Below are 20,233 nucleotides of genomic sequence, written 5' to 3'. Positions count from 1 at the left end.
TGTAATTAACAAGTAAACAGGTGAGCTATGTGTCGTGCCAGTGGTCAGTCAATACCTGTAATTAACAAGTAAACAGGTGAGATATGTGTCGTGCCAGTGGTCAGTCAATACCTGTAATTAACAAGTAAACAGGTGAGATATGTGTCATGCCAGTGGTCGGTCAATACCTGTAATTAACAAGTAAACAGGTGAGATATGTGTCGTGCCAGTGGTCGGTCAATACCTATAATTAACAAGTAAATAGGTGAGATATGTGTCGTGCCAGTGGTCGGTCAATACCTATAATTAACAAGTAAACAGGTGAGATATGTGTCGTGCCAGTGGTCAGTCAATACCTATAATTAACAAGAGGCCCAGAGGGCCTGTATCGCTCACCTGGTTTGTAATGCCAAGTAATATTCTGGATACAGGTTCATTGTTTATTTTCTGAAGAAATTTGAATATTTACCTCTAATTCCCCTATTGGGCCCCATCATTCCTGCCCCCTGGGGGTCAGAGCCAAAATTTATACAAGCTCTGTTCCGCTTCCCCCAAGGATGTTTGTGGCCAAATTTGGTTATAATCCATGCAGAACTCTATGACAAGTAGCGATTTATAGGATTTACCTTTATTTCCCCTATTGGGCCCCGCCCCTCCTGCCCCCGGGGGGTCAGAGCCAAAATTTATACAAGTTCTGTTCCCCTTCTCCCAAGGATGTTTGTGGCCAAATTTGGTCACAATCCATGCAGAACTCTAGGACAAGTAGCGATTTATAGGATTTACCTTTATTTCCCCTATTGGGCCCCGCCCCTCCTGCCCCTGGGGGGTCAGAGCCAAAATTTATACAGGTTCTGTTCCCCTTCCCCAAAGAATGTTTGTGGCTAAATTTGTTTACAATCCATGAAGAACTCTATGACTAGTAGCGATTTATAGGATTTACCTTTATTTCCCCTATTTGGCCCCGCCCCTCCTGCCCCTGGGGGGTCAGAGCCAAAATTTATACAAGTTCTGTTCCCCTTCTCCCAAGGATGTTTGTGGCCAAATTTGGTCACAATCCATGCAGAACTCTAGGACAAGTAGCGATTTATAGGATTTACCTTTATTTCCCCTATTGGGCCCCGCCCCTCCTGCCCCCGGGGGCTCAGAGTCAAAATTTATGCAGGTTTTGTTCCCCTTCCCCAAAGAATGTTTGTGGTCAAATTTGGTTACAATCCATGCAGAACTCTATGACTAGTAGCGATTTATAGGATTTACCTTTATTTCCCCTATTGGGCTCCGCCCCTCCTGCCCCTGGGGGGTCAGAGCCAAAATTTATACAAGTTCTGTTCCCCTTCTCCTAACGATGTTTGTGGCCAAATTTGGTCACAATCCATGAAGAACTCTAGGACAAGTAGCGATTTATAGGATTTACCTTTATTTCCCCTATTAGGCCCCGCCCCTCCTGCCCCCGGGGGCTCAGAGCCAAAATTTATACAAGTTCTGTTTACCCTTCCCCCAAGGATGTTTGTGGCCAAATTTGGTTACAATCCATGCAGAACTCTATGACTAGTAGCGATTCATAGGATTTACCTTTATTTCCTCTATTGGGCCCCGCCCCTCCTGCCCCCAGGGGGTCAGAGCCAAAATTTATAATAGTTCTGTTCCCCTTCTCCTAAGGATGTTTAAGGCCAAATTTGGTCACAATCCATGCAGAACTCTAGGACAAGTAGCGATTTATAGGATTTACCTTTATTTCCCCTATTGGACCCCGCCCCTCCTGCCCCCGGGGGCTCAGAGCCAAAATTTATACAAGTTCTGTTCCCCTTCCCCCAAGGATGCTTGTGGGCAAATTTGGTTACAATCCATGCAGAACTCTATGACTAGTAGCGATTTATAGGATTTACCTTTATTTCCCCTATTGGGCCCCGCTCCTCCTGCCCCCAGGGGCTCAGAGCCAAAATTTATACAAGTTCTGTTCCCCTTCCCCCAAGGATGCTTGTGGCCAAATTTGGTCACAATCCATGCAGAACTCTATGACTAGTAGCGATTTAAAGGAAATGTTGACGGACAGACGGACGGACGGACGGACGGACGACGGACGACGGACGACGGACGACGGACGCCGTGCCATGGCATAAGCTCACCGGCCCTTTGGGCCAGGTGAGCTAACAAGTAAACAGGTGAGCTATGTGTCGTGCCGGTCGTCAGTCAATACCTGTAATTAACAAGTAAACAGGTAAGCTTTGTGTCGTGCCAGTGGTCGGTCAATACCTGTAATTAACAAGTAAACAGGTGAGCTATGTGTCGTGCCGGTGGTCGGTCGATACCTGTAATTAACAAGTAAACAGGTGAGCTATGTGTCGTGCCGGTGGTCAGTCAATACCTGTAATTAACAAGAAAACATCTGAGCTACCTATCGCATCAATATTTGGTCGATACTGTACCTTTAATTTTCAAATCAACAAAGACTTTCAATATTTTTCAGGCTTTGTTTGACCTTCAAGTCAAAATATCATCTTAATTTTGCCTTATCAGTAAAAATTATGTACTGCTAAATAATCTAATGTATGTGTAGTGTTACTTCTCTCAACCATATGTCACAATGTCACACATTTGGCCAGTATATCCCGCTGTCCAGATTATGCAGGTTTTAAGTACAGTCAAACCTGCCTATAACGACCACCAAAGAGACCAAGATATGGTATTCAAACTTTTTATAGTATGTGATCTTTATACACAGGTTATATTGTCGGAGTTGAAAATGGAATATCTTCGCAAACCTTGAATTTCCTTTTGTGAGGAAAATATATATTGAATTACATGAACAATGTACTTATTTTTTGTTAGTAAAAAAGGCTCGAATCAGCCAATAGGCTGAAGATTTTCATCTGTGTATTGTGTCAAAATTTCATCTGTGTATTGTGTCAAAATTGAGACCCTCATGAAGTTGTCTTATGAAGCATATGGTCTTTCTACAGAGGCAGTCACTAAGGTTTGACTTAAGCATAAAGATGTTACTATTTTATAAGTTCATCGGGGTATGAAAGAAATTTAGTTTGCAAACTGTGTGAATCCACGTAGCTGATTGTCACAAAAGTTTGCAAACAAAATTTATTTCATAACCCGATGAAGTTACAAATAGTTACATCAATGCTTATAATTAATTTTTCAGATTACTTGATAGCATAAAGTTCGTTTAAACGTACGATTCTTTTGATTTTCCAATGGATTATTTTTAAAATCAATACGCAACGTCGACATCTCTATTGTGACATCATGACGAGGTCGAATTTTCTCGCCATTCTCGGATTTTTTCTTCATAGTGTATGAAGGAAAAGAATCTGCCAATCGGAGAGTTTACTATGAAAACAAATAAAAATAAATTATACAATGTAGTACTATAAATTGAGAATAGAAATGCCAAAGAATTATGCCAGTATACACAGGGACCAGATAAGGCAATGGTTGGTTTTGACAAGTTATACAACTTTGTATATATAATTTTCTCATTTCATCTAGTTATAATGTCATGGATAGAATAGATTTCTATGTACATTACCTGCCTCCAGCAGTTCATTGCAGAGTTCCTCATCTATACACAACTCAACATCATTGTACGGCTCATTAATTTCATCTAAATAGCTGTCTATACTATCGTACCGCGACTTGGGGATGCGGAATTTGTTATTTTTCAACTCCTATAAAAAAATAAATAAATAAATCCATTATGTACATTTGTAAGACAAATCACTTCTCAAACAACAAACAACTTATGTTTCCTGTAAATATAATGTGTGACTTTAAATCTTAAGACAGTTGGTGGCTATTTCCTAATATCAAAATAAATAGTTGGAGAAACACTTTATTCATGTAGATCAGAAAGAAATTTTATTTGACAACCATAAAGAACAGTGGTATGCATTTAGAAATGAAAGGTGACTTTGAAGAAGTCAGAAAAAGCACTTTATTTGTGTAGAACTTTAATTTTTTATAGACAGAGCTTTTTTCACTCCTTTGGGAATGGGGCCCGTGGCTTTGAATTTGGGAAAATGTGCGAAAAAACCAAGATTTGGGAAAAATTACTAAATATGAAACGAAGCATTACAAATAAGACTTTTTTATTTCCAGTGTAGTTTATGTACCTTTCTGAAGCCAATGCACAAATATTTAAAGCCTTAGCCAACTAAGTTTATGCAATATTTTTGGATAGTCTTCAATAACCTTTGATTTTGGGAAATTTCAGGCTTGAATTGGGAAAAATTAAGAGGATTTGCCATGGGGAATGGGGCCGAAATTCTGCCCCAAATCAGGCTGAGAAAAAGCCCTGTTAGACACAACAATGAAATACAGAAACCAAGCAGAACTGTTTCTGCATGTATATTTAATCATCTGTAATAAGATTTTGTACCTTTTCCCCCCTCTCCTCCTTCGTGCGATCGTCTACAGACTGTGATATGACCGTCCACCGGGCATCTATATCAGCCAGATGACCTCTATATACAGGTGAGGCTGCACTCAGGGCCAGCTGGGTAAAAGATAAACAAGATCAATCGAGTTACTTCCCCTATCAAATAAGATTAAAACAAAACAAAATTCTAATGAGGTAATGCAAAAGTTATCTCCCCTTACTAAGTAAACTATATATCTGTATGTAAATAGATCTAATGTTGGGAATCGGTTGAAATTTTATGATCGATCATCAGTTATGTGTAACCAATCAATGATCGATTAAAACAATTATATTTGACCGGATACGTTTTATGATGATATCATGATATCAGGCAATTCTGACAAAACTCGATTACATATTTCTTAATCAATTAATTGGTCAAACACCCCAAACCAATGATGCTCAATGAACTCGATTAATCGGAAAACCACTAAATAGATCCCTATCTCCTTTAAAAAAAAAAAAACAAGTACAGAGAACTCCAAGCCAACTGTGAAAAGATAAAAGAGTTACTTCCCCTTATCATGTACAATCTAATTTAACATTAAGTTAGTTGTGTCAAAAAACAAAATCAGAAATTCTTTATAAAGTTGCTTTAGAGTACCACTGGAAGGTTCAGTTGTAAAACTCTATAAATTACTTGAATGAATTGTCTCCCTTATACAACATTTAAAGCCCTCCATAATAAATCAAAAGCAGATTCAAACAGGACCGGTAACAGGTGTGAGGAATATTTCTACTTTGATGATCCCCTTAATGCTAATTATATTTTTGCTTTAACATCATTATGAAACACCAGCATGATTAAGTATATTGCATGGCTATTTTTACACACTCAGGTACCTTTTTCTAGTGTCCAGTATTAAGAACCCTGAAATTTGGTAAATATATGAAAGAACTGCCACAGTCAACGCAATTTTTTCAACCTTTAGGGTAATATTGGAAAAACCAAGTTGGTAAATACGAAATATAAATATGGCAAAATTCCTCGGAGTGGTGAGTGTGCTTACCAGAATGGGACAGAGTGGCGTGAGTTGGTCGTACAGGTGTCGCGCCTCAGTGATGTTACAGGCTTGGAAGGTCACTTGTAGACAGGAATTACCCATCCCGAACCCCATACAGTCCATGTAAATATGGTCTGGCTTGGCTGCTGCAGCGCCCTCTCCATCATCATTCAGGGGGTGATAATCCTCTACAAATGGTGATTTGGTATTGGTGTCCTTGAACACTAAAACATAATTTGTTGAAGGTCAACATTACTCATTTTTTTTTAACTGGTCTTAATAAGACTAATAGAATCTTTAAGCCTCAGGTTGACAGCTAAAATCTTTCACTCAGGTTGAGATATCCCTGTCCACTTGACAGACCCATGCTTGATTCTTTTTTCTCCCATACTTAATAGAGAAAATCTGAAATTCTTGTTGCTTTCCAGGCTTTAGACTAGAACAACTCGTATGATTTAACTTACCTGGAATATTGATGCACACCTTTTCTTCTCGCCTCTCACGGATATTTCTCGTCAATGTTCTTTAAAACAAATTTAAAAATGATAAAACATCTTACTTTTCCCTACATCAAATCATGATCAGATAAGTGATTTTTTTTGCCAATCAAAATGTTAAGTAGCTGTGTTGGATTTTTAAGCTACATAATTGTCCTTTTCATTAGGCCACGTACAGTGCCCTCTTGCTGAAATACTTACAGGAAACGTGGATGTCCAAGGTAGACAACTTCGTCGGGATAGAAGAGTGAGCGGGAGGCACCATTGATAGGATCAGGTTTCGTTGGGGGATCGGAGAACACACCACATCCAGTCCTACAAAGTAATACACAGGCACATTACAAAATAGATCAAAGCATGCAATACCCATAATAATATAAAACATACTTATGTATAATACTCAGTAGTAAACAGCTTCAATGTGACTAGCCTGAGATACTCTGGCTCTGACACCAGACTTAGACATTATGACAGATAAATGTCAGGTGTAAGGCCAGAGCACGCTACTACATGACAAGGTGCAACTCACTCACACCGTTTGGTATCGGGCCAGGTCATCTCCTAAATGTATTTAGGCTGCTTAGAAAACATTACCTCTGAGAAGCAACATTTACCTTGGTATTTTAAACAAACGATACTTTATCTATTGTTAACATTCATTGCAAATATGAAACTGTAATTTTTATCACAGTTACCTGGGGTAAGATGTCAAACTGAGAGGGACTTCGTTTGTTCCGAGACATTTCTGGATTTCTTCTCTCCTGTAACAAGGATTATAAATGTACTCATTAATTTAAGCCCTCATTAAAAATTTGAATTTGTATAGTTTCTAGTTCAAAGTAAAAGATGGAACAATTTATCACAAAACTATGGGATTAGCAAGTTTGATCTAGAATAATGCCAGAGTGATCCCATCATTTCAATTAGGGCTTTGCTACAACATCTTTAATAACATCTTACAAGATTTTTCTTTTTGTTATTGTCTGATCCATCAAAGTTTCTCCTTTTGTTTCACTCCGTAAGAATATTCTGATTTATCAAAATTACCTCCCTTTGTTTCATTTTGTCAGTACCTTCCACACACTCTACTCAGGAGTCAAATGAAGGGAAGTAACTCTCATAGATCAATCAAGGGGAATAACTATTAAAATTAGATTACTCCAATACTTGAACATGATATATAACCTCTAAACACTGACCTGTGCACTTTAACCTTTACACTCTGTACATGTCAATCTTTACACTAGTCTTTACCCTTTATTCTAACTACACAGTGAACTTTCTGTACTCTGGTGTGAACCAGTATGTTTACCCTTTGACTAATCTCTACCTTTACACCTTGACCTATGACAGCTTACCTTAGTTTCATGTTAGCTTCGACCACATTGAAGTGAGCAAACAGTCCACCATAGGGTTTACCAGGTGTGCCTTCCACCATGTACGAGGCGTATTCTGGTCGCCATGTCGTCGGATGATCACTGATGACAAAATAATTATAGACATAAAATAAAATGCATGAATGATCAGGATCACTGTAGGTGTGCAAATGGAACACAACATATGGAAGTTTGTTTATTTTAAGTTTAACAGCTCATCGACAGCCAAGGAGAATCTGTGATTAAATCCACCAATCAAATCTACATTCACATACACTATCATTTTCATATAATATTACTGTAATGTCTACATGTCTTTTTATACCATATTACTGTAATGTCTACATGTCTTTTTATATCATATTACTGTAATGTCTACATGTCTTTTTATATCATATTACTGTAATGTCTACATGTCTTTTTATATCATATTACTGTAATGTCTACATGTCTTTTTATATCATATTACTGTAATGTCTACATGTCTTTTTATATCATGTTACTGTAATGTCTGCATTTCTTTTTTAATCATGTTACTGTAATGTCTACATGTCTTTTCATATCATACTACTGTAATGCTTACATGTCTTTTTATATCATATTACTGTAATGTCTACATGTCTTTTTATATCATATTACTGTAATGTCTACATGTCTTTTTATATCATATTACTGTAATGTCTACATGTCTTTTTATATCATATTACTGTAATGTCTACATGTCTTTTTATATCATATTACTGTAATGTCTACATGTCTTTTTTATATCATATTACTGTAATGTCTACATGTCTTTTTATATCATATTACTGTAATGTCTACATGTCTTTTTATATCATATACTGTAATGTCTACATGTCTTTTTATATCATATTACTGTAATGTCTACATGTCTTTTTATATCATATTACTGTAATGTCTACATGTCTTTTTATATCATATTACTGTAATGTCTACATGTCTTTTTATATCATATTACTGTAATGTCTACATGTCTTTTTATATCATATTACTGTAATGTCTACATGTCTTTTTATATCATATTACTGTAATGTCTACATGTCTTTTTATATCATATTACTGTAATGTCTACATGTCTTTTTATATCATATTACTGTAATGTCTACATGTCTTTTTATATCATACTGTACTGTAATGTCTACATGTCTTTTTATATCATATTACTGTAATGTCTACATGTCTTTTTATATCATATTACTGTAATGTCTACATGTCTTTTAATATCATGTTACTGTAATGTCTACATGTCTTTTTATATCATATTACTGTAATGTCTACATGTCTTTTTATATCATGTTACTGTAATGTCTACATGTCTTTTTATATATCATATTCTGTAATGTCTAGTCTATGTTAATGTCTACATGTCTTTTTATATCATGTTACTGTAATGTCTACATGTCTTTTTATATCATATTACTGTAATGTCTACATGTCTTTTTATATCATGTTACTGTAATGTCTACATGTCTTTTTATATCATATTACTGTAATGTCTACATGTCTTTTTATATCATATTACTGTAATGTCTACATGTCTTTTTATATCATTTACTGTAATGTCTACATGTCTTTTTATATCATATTACTGTAATGTCTACATGTCTTTTTATATCATACTACTGTAATGTCTACATGTCTTTTTATATCATATTACTGTAATGTCTACATGTCTTTTTATATCATACTACTGTAATGTCTACATGTCTTTTTATATCATATTACTGTAATGTCTACATGTCTTTTTATATCATATTACTGTAATGTCTACATGTCTTTTTATATCATATTACTGTAATGTCTACATGTCTTTTTATATCATTTACTGCTGTAATGTCTACATGTCTTTTTTATATCATACTTACTGTAATGTCTACATGTCTTTTTATATCATATTACTGTAATGTCTACATGTCTTTTAATATCATATTACTGTAATGTCTACATGTCTTTTATATATCATATTACTGTAATGTCTACATGTCTTTTTATATCATACTGCTGTAATGTCTACATGTCTTTTTATATCATGTTACTGTAATGTCTACATGTCTTTTTATATCATATTACTGCTGTAATGTCTACATGTCTTTTTATATCATGTTACTGTAATGTCTACATGTCTTTTTATATCATACTGCTGTAATGTCTACATGTCTTTTTATATCATATTACTGTAATGTCTACATGTCTTTTTATATCATATTACTGTAATGTCTACATGTCTTTTTATATCATATTACTGTAATGTCTACATGTCTTTTATATCATACTGCTGTATTGTCTACATGTCTTTTTATATCATGTTACTGTAATGTCTACATGTCTTTTTATATCATATTACTGTAATGTCTACATGTCTTTTTATATCATGTTACTGTAATGTCTACATGTCTTTTTATATCATGTTACTGTAATGTCTACATGTCTTTTTATATCATATTACTGTAATGTCTACATGTCTTTTTATATCATGTTACTGTAATGTCTACATGTCTTTTTATATCATATTACTGTAATGTCTACATGTCTTTTTATATCATATTGCTGTAATGTCTACATGTCTTTTTATATCATATTACTGTAATGTCTACATGTCTTTTTATATCATATTACTGTAATGTCTACATGTCTTTTTATATCATATTACTGTAATGTCTACATGTCTTTTTATATCATATTACTGTAATGTCTACATGTCTTTTTATATCATGTTACTGTAATGTCTACATGTCTTTTTATATCATGTTACTGTAATGTCTACATGTCTTTTTATATCATATTACTGTAATGTCTACATGTCTTTTTATATCATATTACTGTAATGTCTACATGTCTTTTTATATCATATTACTGTAATGTCTACATGTCTTTTTATATCATATTACTGTAATGTCTACATGTCTTTTTATATCATATTACTGTAATGTCTACATGTCTTTTTATATCATGTTACTGTAATGTCTACATGTCTTTTTATATCATATTACTGTAATGTCTACATGTCTTTTTATATCATATTACTGTAATGTCTACATGTCTTTTTATATCATACTGCTGTAATGTCTACATGTCTTTTTATATCATATTACTGTAATGTCTACATGTCTTTTTATATCATATTACTGTAATGTCTACATGTCTTTTTATATCATATTACTGTAATGTCTACATGTCTTTTTATATCATACTGCTGTAATGTCTACATGTCTTTTTATATCATAACACTGTAATGTCTACATGTCTTTTTATATCATATTACTGTAATGTCTACATGTCTTTTTATATCATATTACTGTAATGTCTACATGTCTTTTTATATCATGTTACTGTAATGTCTACATGTCTTTTTATATCATATTACTGTAATGTCTACATGTCTTTTTATATCATATTACTGTAATGTCTACATGTCTTTTTATATCATAAATTACTGTAATGTCTACATGTCTTTTTTATATCATATTACTGTAATGTCTACATGTCTTTTTATATCATGTTACTGTAATGTCTACATGTCTTTTTATATCATATTACTGTAATGTCTACATGTCTTTTTATATCATATTACTGTAATGTCTACATGTCTTTTTATATCATATTACTGTAATGTCTACATGTCTTTTTATATCATATTACTGTAATGTCTACATGTCTTTTATATATAATGTTACTGTAATGTCTACATGTCTTTTTTATATCATATTACTGTAATGTCTACATGTCTTTTTATATCATATTACTGTAATGTCTACATGTCTTTTTATATCATATTACTGTAATGTCTACATGTCTTTTTATATCATACTGCTGTAATGTCTACATGTCTTTTTATATCATACTACTGTAATGTCTACATGTCTTTTTTATCATTACTGTAATGTTACATGTCTTTTATATCATATGTGTAATGTTCTACATGTCTTTTTATATCATATTACTGTAATGTCTACATGTCTTTTTATATCATACTGCTGTAATGTCTACATGTCTTTTTATATCATGTTACTGTAATGTCTACATGTCTTTTTATATCATACTGCTGTAATGTCTACATGTCTTTTTATATCATGTTACTGTAATGTCTACATGTCTTTTTATATCATATTACTGTAATGTCTACATGTCTTTTTATATCATATTACTGTAATGTCTACATGTCTTTTTATATCATATTGTGTAATGTCTACATGTCTTTTTATATCATATTACTGTAATGTCTACATGTCTTTTTATATCATATTACTGTAATGTCTACATGTCTTTTTATATCATATTACTGTAATGTCTACATGTCTTTTTATATCATATTACTGTAATGTCTACATGTCTTTTTTATATCATATTACTGTAATGTCTACATGTCTTTTTATATCATATTACTGTAATGTCTACATGTCTTTTTATATCACATTACTGTAATGTCTACATGTCTTTTTATATTATACTGCTGTAATGTCTACATGTCTTTTATATCATATTACTGTAATGTCTACATGTCTTTTTATATCATATTACTGTAATGTCTACATGTCTTTTTATATCATATTACTGTAATGTCTACATGTCTTTTTATATCATATTACTGTAATGTCTACATGTCTTTTTATATCATATTACTGTAATGTCTACATGTCTTTTTATATCATATTACTGTAATGTCTACATGTCTTTTTATATCATATTACTGTAATGTCTACATGTCTTTTTATATCATATTACTGTAATGTCTACATGTCTTTTTATATCATCATATACTGTAATGTCTACATGTCTTTTTTATATCATAATTACTGTAATGTCTACATGTCTTTTTATATCATCGTTACTGTAATGTCTACATGTCTTTTTATATCATACGTAATGTACATTTTTTAATATATTACTGTAATGTCTACATGTCTTTTTATATCATATTACTGTAATGTCTACATGTCTTTTTATATCATACGTTACTGTAATGTCTACATGTCTTTTTATATCATACTACTGTAATGTCTACATGTCTTTTTATATCATATTACTGTAATGTCTACATGTCTTTTATATCATACTACTGTATGTCTACAGTCTTTTATATCATATTACTGTAATGTCTACATGTCTTTTTATATCATATTACTGTAATGTCTAATGTTACATGTCTTTTTATATCATACTGCTGTAATGTCTACATTTCTTTTTATATCATATTACTGTAATGTCTACATGTCTTTTTATATCATATTACTGTAATGTCTACATGTCTTTTATATCATACTGCTGTATTGTTTACATGTCTTTTTATATCATGTTACTGTAATGTCTACATGTCTTTTTATATCATATTACTGTAATGTCTACATGTCTTTTTATATCATATTACTGTAATGTCTACATGTCTTTTAATATCATGTAACTGTAATGTCTACATGTCTTTTTATATCATATTACTGTAATGTCTACATGTCTTTTTATATCATATTACTGTAATGTCTACATGTCTTTTTAATATCATGTTACTGTAATGTCTACATGTCTTTTTATATCATATTACTGTAATGTCTACATGTCTTTTTATATCATATTACTGTAATGTCTACATGTCTTTTTATATCATATTACTGTAATGTCTACATGTCTTTTTATATCATATTACTGTAATGTCTACATGTCTTTTTATATCATATTACTGTAATGTCTACATGTCTTTTTATATCATATTACTGTAATGTCTACATGTCTTTTTATATCATACTGCTGTAATGTCTACATGTCTTTTTATATCATATTACTGTAATGTCTACATGTCTTTTTATATCATATTACTGTAATGTCTACATGTCTTTTTATATCATACTCGTAATGTATACATGTCTTTTTATATCATGTAATGTCTACATGTCTTTTTTTATCATATACTGTAATGTCTACATGTCTTTTATATCATATTACTGTAATGTTACATGTCTTTTTATATCATGTACTGCTGTAATGTCTACATGTCTTTTTATATCATTTACTGTAATGTCTACATGTCTTTTTATATCATATTACTGTAATGTCTACATGTCTTTTTTATCATATCATAATGTAATGTACATGTCTTTTCATATCATATGCTGTAATGTACATGTCTTTTTATATCATGTAACTGTAATGTCTACATGTCTTTTTATATCATATTACTGTAATGTCTACATGTCTTTTTATATCATACTGCTGTAATGTCTACATGTCTTTTTATATCATGTTACTGTAATGTCTACATGTCTTTTTATATCATGTTACTGTAATGTCTACATGTCTTTTTATATCATGTTACTGTAATGTCTACATGTCTTTTTATATCATATTACTGTAATGTCTTACATGTCTTTTTATATCATACTGCTGTAATGTCTACATGTCTTTTTATATCATACTGCTGTAATGTCTACATGTCTTTTTATATCATATTACTGTAATGTTTACATGTCTTTTTATATCATTTGTATGTAATGTCTACATGTCTTTTTATATCATGTTACTGTAATGTCTACATGTCTTTTTATATCATGTATACTGTAATGTCTACATGTCTTTTTTCATATCATGTTACTGTAATGTCTACATGTCTTTTTATATCATATCACTGTAATGTCTACATGTCTTTTTATATCATATTACTGTAATGTTTACATGTCTTTTTATATCATATTACTGTAATGTCTACATGTCTTTTTATATCATACTGCTGTAATGTCTACATGTCTTTTTTATATCATATTACTGTAATGTCTTACATGTCTTTTTATATCATATTACTGTAATGTTTACATGTCTTTTTATATCATATTACTGTAATGTCTACATGTCTTTTTATATCATATTACTGTAATGTTTACATGTCTTTTTATATCATACTGCTGTAATGTCTACATGTCTTTTTATATCATATTACTGTAATGTTTACATGTCTTTTTATATCATACTGCTGTAATGTTTACATGTCTTTTTATATCATACTGCTGTAATGTCTACATGTCTTTTTATATCATATTACTGTAATGTCTACATGTCTTTTTTATATCATATTACTGTAATGTCTACATGTCTTTTTATATCATATTACTGTAATGTCTACATGTCTTTTATTTATATCATACTACATGTCTTTTTAATGTTACATGTCTTTTTTTATATCATATTACTGTAATGTCTACATGTCTTTTTATATCATATTACTGTAATGTCTACATGTCTTTTTTATATCATATTACTGTAATGTCTACATGTCTTTTTTATATCATATTACTGTAATGTCTACATGTCTTTTTATATCATATTACTGTAATGTCTACATGTCTTTTTATATCATATTACTGTAATGTCTACATGTCTTTTTATATCATATACTGTAATGTCTACATGTCTTTTTATATCATATTACTGTAATGTCTACATGTCTTTTTATATCATACTACTGTAATGTCTACATGTCTTTTTATATCATATTACTGTAATGTCTACATGTCTTTTTATATCATATTACTGCTGTAATGTCTACATGTCTTTTAATATCATATTACTGTAATGTCTACATGTCTTTTTATATATCTGATGTCTACATGTCTTTTATATCATACTGCTGTTATGTCTACAGGTGTCTTTTCATATCATATTACTGTACATGTCTTACATGTCTTTTTTTATATCATATTACTGTAATGTCTACATGTCTTTTTATATCATATTACTGTAATGTCTACATGTCTTTTTATATCATATTACTGTAATGTCTACATGTCTTTTATATTATGTTAGCTCATATTATATATATTTACTGTAATGTCTACATGTCTTTTTATATCATATTACTGTAATGTCTACATGTCTTTTGATATCATATCTGCTGTTATGTCTACAGGTCTTTTCATATCATATTACTGTAATGTCTACATGTCTTTTTATATCATATTACTGTAATGTCTACATGTCTTTTTTATATCATATTACTGTAATGTCTACAGGTCTTTTAATATCATGTTACTGTAATGTCTACATGTCTTTTTATATCATATTACTGTAATGTCTACATGTCTTTTTATATCATATTACTGTAATGTCTACAGGTCTTTTAATATCATGTACTGTAATGTCTACATGTCTTTTTATATCATATTACTGTAATGTCTACATGTCTTTTTATATCATATTACTGTAATGTCTACATGTCTTTTTATATCATATTACTGTAATGTCTACATGTCTTTTTAATATCATGTACTGTAATGTCTACATGTCTTTTTATATCATATTACTGTAATGTACTGTAATGTCTACAGTCTTTTTATATCATATTACTGTAATTTACAGTCTTTTTATATCATGTCTGTTTTAATTATATCAACTGTACTGTAATGTCTACATGTCTTTTTATATCATATTACTGTAATGTCTACATGTCTTTTTATATCATTACTGCTGTAATGTTACATGTCTTTTTATATCATACTGCTGTAATGTCTACATGTCTTTTATATATCATGTAACTGTAATGTCTACATGTCTTTTTATATCATATTACTGTAATGTCTACATGTCTTTTATATCATTACTGCTGTAATGTCTACATGTCTTTTTAATATCATGTTACTGTAATGTCTACATGTCTTTTTATATCATGTTACTGTAATGTCTACATGTCTTTTTATATATCATCACATGCACATGTAATGTCTACATGTCTTTTTATATCATGTTACTGTAATGTCTACATGTCTTTTTATATCATATTACTGTAATGTCTACATGTCTTTTATATCATACTGCTGTAATGTTTACATGTCTTTTTATATCATGTTGCTGTAATGTTTACATGTCTTTTTATATCATATTACTGTAATGTCTACATGTCTTTTTATATCATATTACTGTAATGTCTACATGTCTTTTTATATCATATTACTGTAATGTCTACATGTCTTTTTATATCATATTACTGTATTGTTTACATGTCTTTTTATATCATACTGCTGTAATGTTTACATGTCTTTTTATATCATGTTACTGTAATGTTTATATGTCTTTTTATATCATATTACTGTAATGTTTACATGTCTTTTTATATCATATTACTGTAATGTCTACATGTCTTTTTATATCATATTACTGTAATGTTACATGTCTTTTTATATCATATTACTGTAATGTCTACATGTCTTTTTTATATCATAACTGCTGTAATGTCTACATGTCTTTTTATATCATATTACTGTAATGTCTACATGTCTTTTTATATCATATTACTGTAATGTCTACATGTCTTTTTATATCATGTTACTGTAATGTCTACATGTCTTTTTATATCATATTACTGTAATGTCTACATGTCTTTTTATATCATACTACTGTAATGTCTACATGTCTTTTTATATCATATTACTGTAATGTCTACATGTCTTTTTATATCATATTACTGTAATGTCTACATGTCTTTTTATATCATGTTACTGTAATGTCTACATGTCTTTTTATATCATACTGCTGTAATGTCTACATGTCTTTTTATATCATATTACTGTAATGTCTACATGTCTTTTTTATATCATATTACTGTAATGTCTTACATGTCTTTTTATATCATATTACTGTAATGTCTACATGTCTTTTTATATCATATTACTGTAATGTCTACATGTCTTTTTATATCATATTACTGTAATGTCTAATGTCTTTTTATATCATATTACTGTAATGTCTACATGTCTTTTTATATCATATTACTGTAATGTCTACATGTCTTTTTATATCATATTACTGTAATGTCTACATGTCTTTTTATATCATATTACTGTAATGTCTACATGTCTTTTTATATCATGTTACTGTAATGTCTACATGTCTTTTTATATCATATTACTGTAATGTCTACATGTCTTTTTATATATCATATTACTGTAATGTCTACATGTCTTTTTATATCATATTACTGTAATGTCTACATGTCTTTTTATATCATATTACTGTAATGTCTACATGTCTTTTTATATCATTTACTGTAGTCATATATCATTCTGTAATGTCTACATGTCTTTTTATATCATATTACTGTAATGTCTACATGTCTTTTTAATCATATTACTGTAATGTCTACATGTCTTTTTATATCATATTACTGTAATGTCTACATGTCTTTTTATATCATATTACTGTAATGTCTACATGTCTTTTTATATCATATTACTGTAATGTTTACATGTCTTTTTAATATCATACTGCTGTAATGTCTTAATGTCTTTTTTATATCATATTACTGTAATGTCTTAATGTCTTTTTATATCATATTACTGTAATGTCTACATGTCTTTTTATATCATGTTACTGTAATGTCTACATGTCTTTTTATATCATATTACTGTAATGTCTTAATGTCTTTTGGTATCATATAACTGTAATGTCTACATGTCTTTTTATATCATGTTACTGTAATGTCTACATGTCTTTTTATATCATATTACTGTAATGTCTAAATGTCTTTTTATATCATATTACTGTAATGTCTACATGTCTTTTTATATCATGTTACTGTAATGTCTACATGTCTTTTCATATCATGCTACTGTAATGTTTACATGTCTTTTTATATCATATTGCTGTAATGTCTAAATGTCTTTTTATATCATATTACTGTAATGTCTACATGTCTTTTTATATCATATTACTGTAATGTCTACATGTCTTTTTATATCATATTGCTGTAATGTCTACATGTCTTTTTATATCATATTGCTGTAATGTTTACATGTCTTTTTATATCATATTACTGTAATGTCTTCATGTCTTTTTATATCATATTACTCTAATGTTCACATGATGTGGTCAATTTCAAGAGTCATTGTCAATGTCATATCATGTCATACGAAAAAAACTATTGTCAACAAGTCATGAGATTAAAATAATGACTTTGCGACTGATGTAAACAAGGCGTACTACCTATGACAACAAATTTGATTTCTGTTGCTAATGTCAACAATTATGTTACCAATTTCAACAAACCATGTGACCAATGCTAAAGGATCATGTCACCAATGTCAACAAGTCATGTGACCATGCAATATTAGCTAAATGATAAATGCCAAGTCATCCTTCCAGTTTACAAAAAAAAGTAAAAATTTACAGCAGTGCACAGGTAGATAGCATTTACTTGTAGGATGAATCAGCAAAACTGAGAAATCCACACTCAGTGTGTTCCAGTTTATAGAGGAATGTGCTGAATCACCAACACAACTCCTGTATAACTCCTCTGGTCTGAGGACCTTCACACCTTTCTGAACTCGCTTTCTGATTTTATTTTCTAATAATCAATCTACCATAATGACTATCTATGTGCACTTCAAATTTAATTTACAGTAAACCATTGACTTTTTGTTCATAGTGACTTAATGTAGTGTGTTTTATGCTGAAAGACTTTTTTTACTCAATTTAATTTGATGATTCAGACACAGATATTTCTTATATATCTGTGATGCATTTGCGCGGCAATTAAGTTTTAAGGATTGCTAATCGCTCCTACAAAATATGATCTCACACAAAAGTGATAAGTTAGTCTAAAGTAAGATATACCTGTTACCATGGAGACACAAATTTAACCTAGTGATTATAAACGTATATCAATACTTAATCAGCTGCATGTAACTTTTATCAATTAACCTACAATTAAATTTGCTACTAACATATTTTCCTAGAACATGTCCCATTGGTCAGCTGAAGAGTCTCAAAAGCTGTCACTTGGTATGAATGAATGAATGATCTATAAATACCAGTGTACTACTATAAACACAATACTATTCTATGGCAGGCCTTAGACTTTCACTTATCAGTGAGAGAGAATTGTAATTATAAAATCACCATATACTAATTCATTTTTATATTTCCTGACATAGGCGACAGACCTTTTATACTTTATGACTTGATATACATTGTACACATTTATACAGCAAATTATTTATTCACCTGGATATTTATTGATACCATACAGAAGTCAATGTGTTCAGTCCAGCATGTCATATTCATATCCATCGTATGTTTAAACTTATAGCCCCAGCAGTGGACTACAAATATCATTCATCCACAACAAATACTCCAAATTCCAGCCTTTTAAACTCATTCACCCCTAAAGACACATTTAGGCTCTTCTAAATCAAACACATAAACCTGTCCATTATGAAATTTCAGGGGTGTGCAGGTTAAAGGACAATAACATTTTGTTTGTGTATTAGATGACCTGTGAGTATGTTAAGTCAGTGAACTTTTCATTTGATTATTTTTTGTGAATCAGATAATACCAAACCTTCTATTATAGCTTTTATTTATCTATCATGATACATATGTATGAAGTTAAAATTATAATATACCGTAAAACCTGTATTAGTGACCACCTCTGTATAAACTACAGCAAGCGAGAATATATATATGTACAGTAAAACCTGTCTTAGTGACCACCTCTTTATAAAGACCATTTGCTTAATAAGACCACTTTTATAGAGTCCCAAATTCAAATCACAAATTTCCTGTGTATAAAGACCATCTGGCTGTAAAGGCTATTTTTAGAACGTCCTTTGGGTGGTCGTTATAGACAGGTTTCAGTGTACAGTACACATATATCTCCTCTTTAAAATCTGAGTTAATTGGGATATGATGGAAGTAGGTTGATTCGGGTTAAAGTCCCATTAACAGCCCATTAAGGACAGTCGCCATGTGTGTGTTTATTATGCATTCTAGACTCTCTAAATTTTGATAAAATCATTAAAATGTTTGTAAAATTTGCATATGGGTTCAAATATTCCTATGATTTAACAGTGACTTCAAGTACTCTGTAAACAGAAGATAAAATCTATTTTCCATATGAGTAGTACCATACTATGCATTACAAGTTATATGGCTACTAACACCTAATATTCATAT

The 20,233-nt window shown here is 30.7% G+C and overlaps 1 protein-coding gene across 1 annotated transcript in view; it reads right to left on the bottom strand.

Annotated features, from left to right (window-relative positions):
* LOC138309702 (glutamate--cysteine ligase catalytic subunit-like) overlaps positions 1-20,233 on the bottom strand; it is a 40,836-nt gene that overhangs the window by 15,854 nt on the left and 4,749 nt on the right. Inside the window, exons 3-9 of the mRNA XM_069250920.1 lie at positions 7,268-7,387; positions 6,605-6,670; positions 6,111-6,224; positions 5,877-5,935; positions 5,419-5,636; positions 4,367-4,483; positions 3,518-3,656 (exon numbers count right to left, since the gene is read on the bottom strand). Of these exons, the coding sequence (XP_069107021.1) occupies positions 3,518-3,656; positions 4,367-4,483; positions 5,419-5,636; positions 5,877-5,935; positions 6,111-6,224; positions 6,605-6,670; positions 7,268-7,387 (833 nt within the window). The remainder of the gene's footprint in view (positions 1-3,517; positions 3,657-4,366; positions 4,484-5,418; positions 5,637-5,876; positions 5,936-6,110; positions 6,225-6,604; positions 6,671-7,267; positions 7,388-20,233) is intronic.

The sequence above is a fragment of the Argopecten irradians genome, chromosome 15 (assembly GCF_041381155.1).
Source record: "Argopecten irradians isolate NY chromosome 15, Ai_NY, whole genome shotgun sequence".
NCBI classification, from domain to species: Eukaryota; Metazoa; Mollusca; class Bivalvia; order Pectinida; family Pectinidae; genus Argopecten; species Argopecten irradians.
This window is presented reverse-complemented; position numbering and strand designations above follow the sequence as displayed.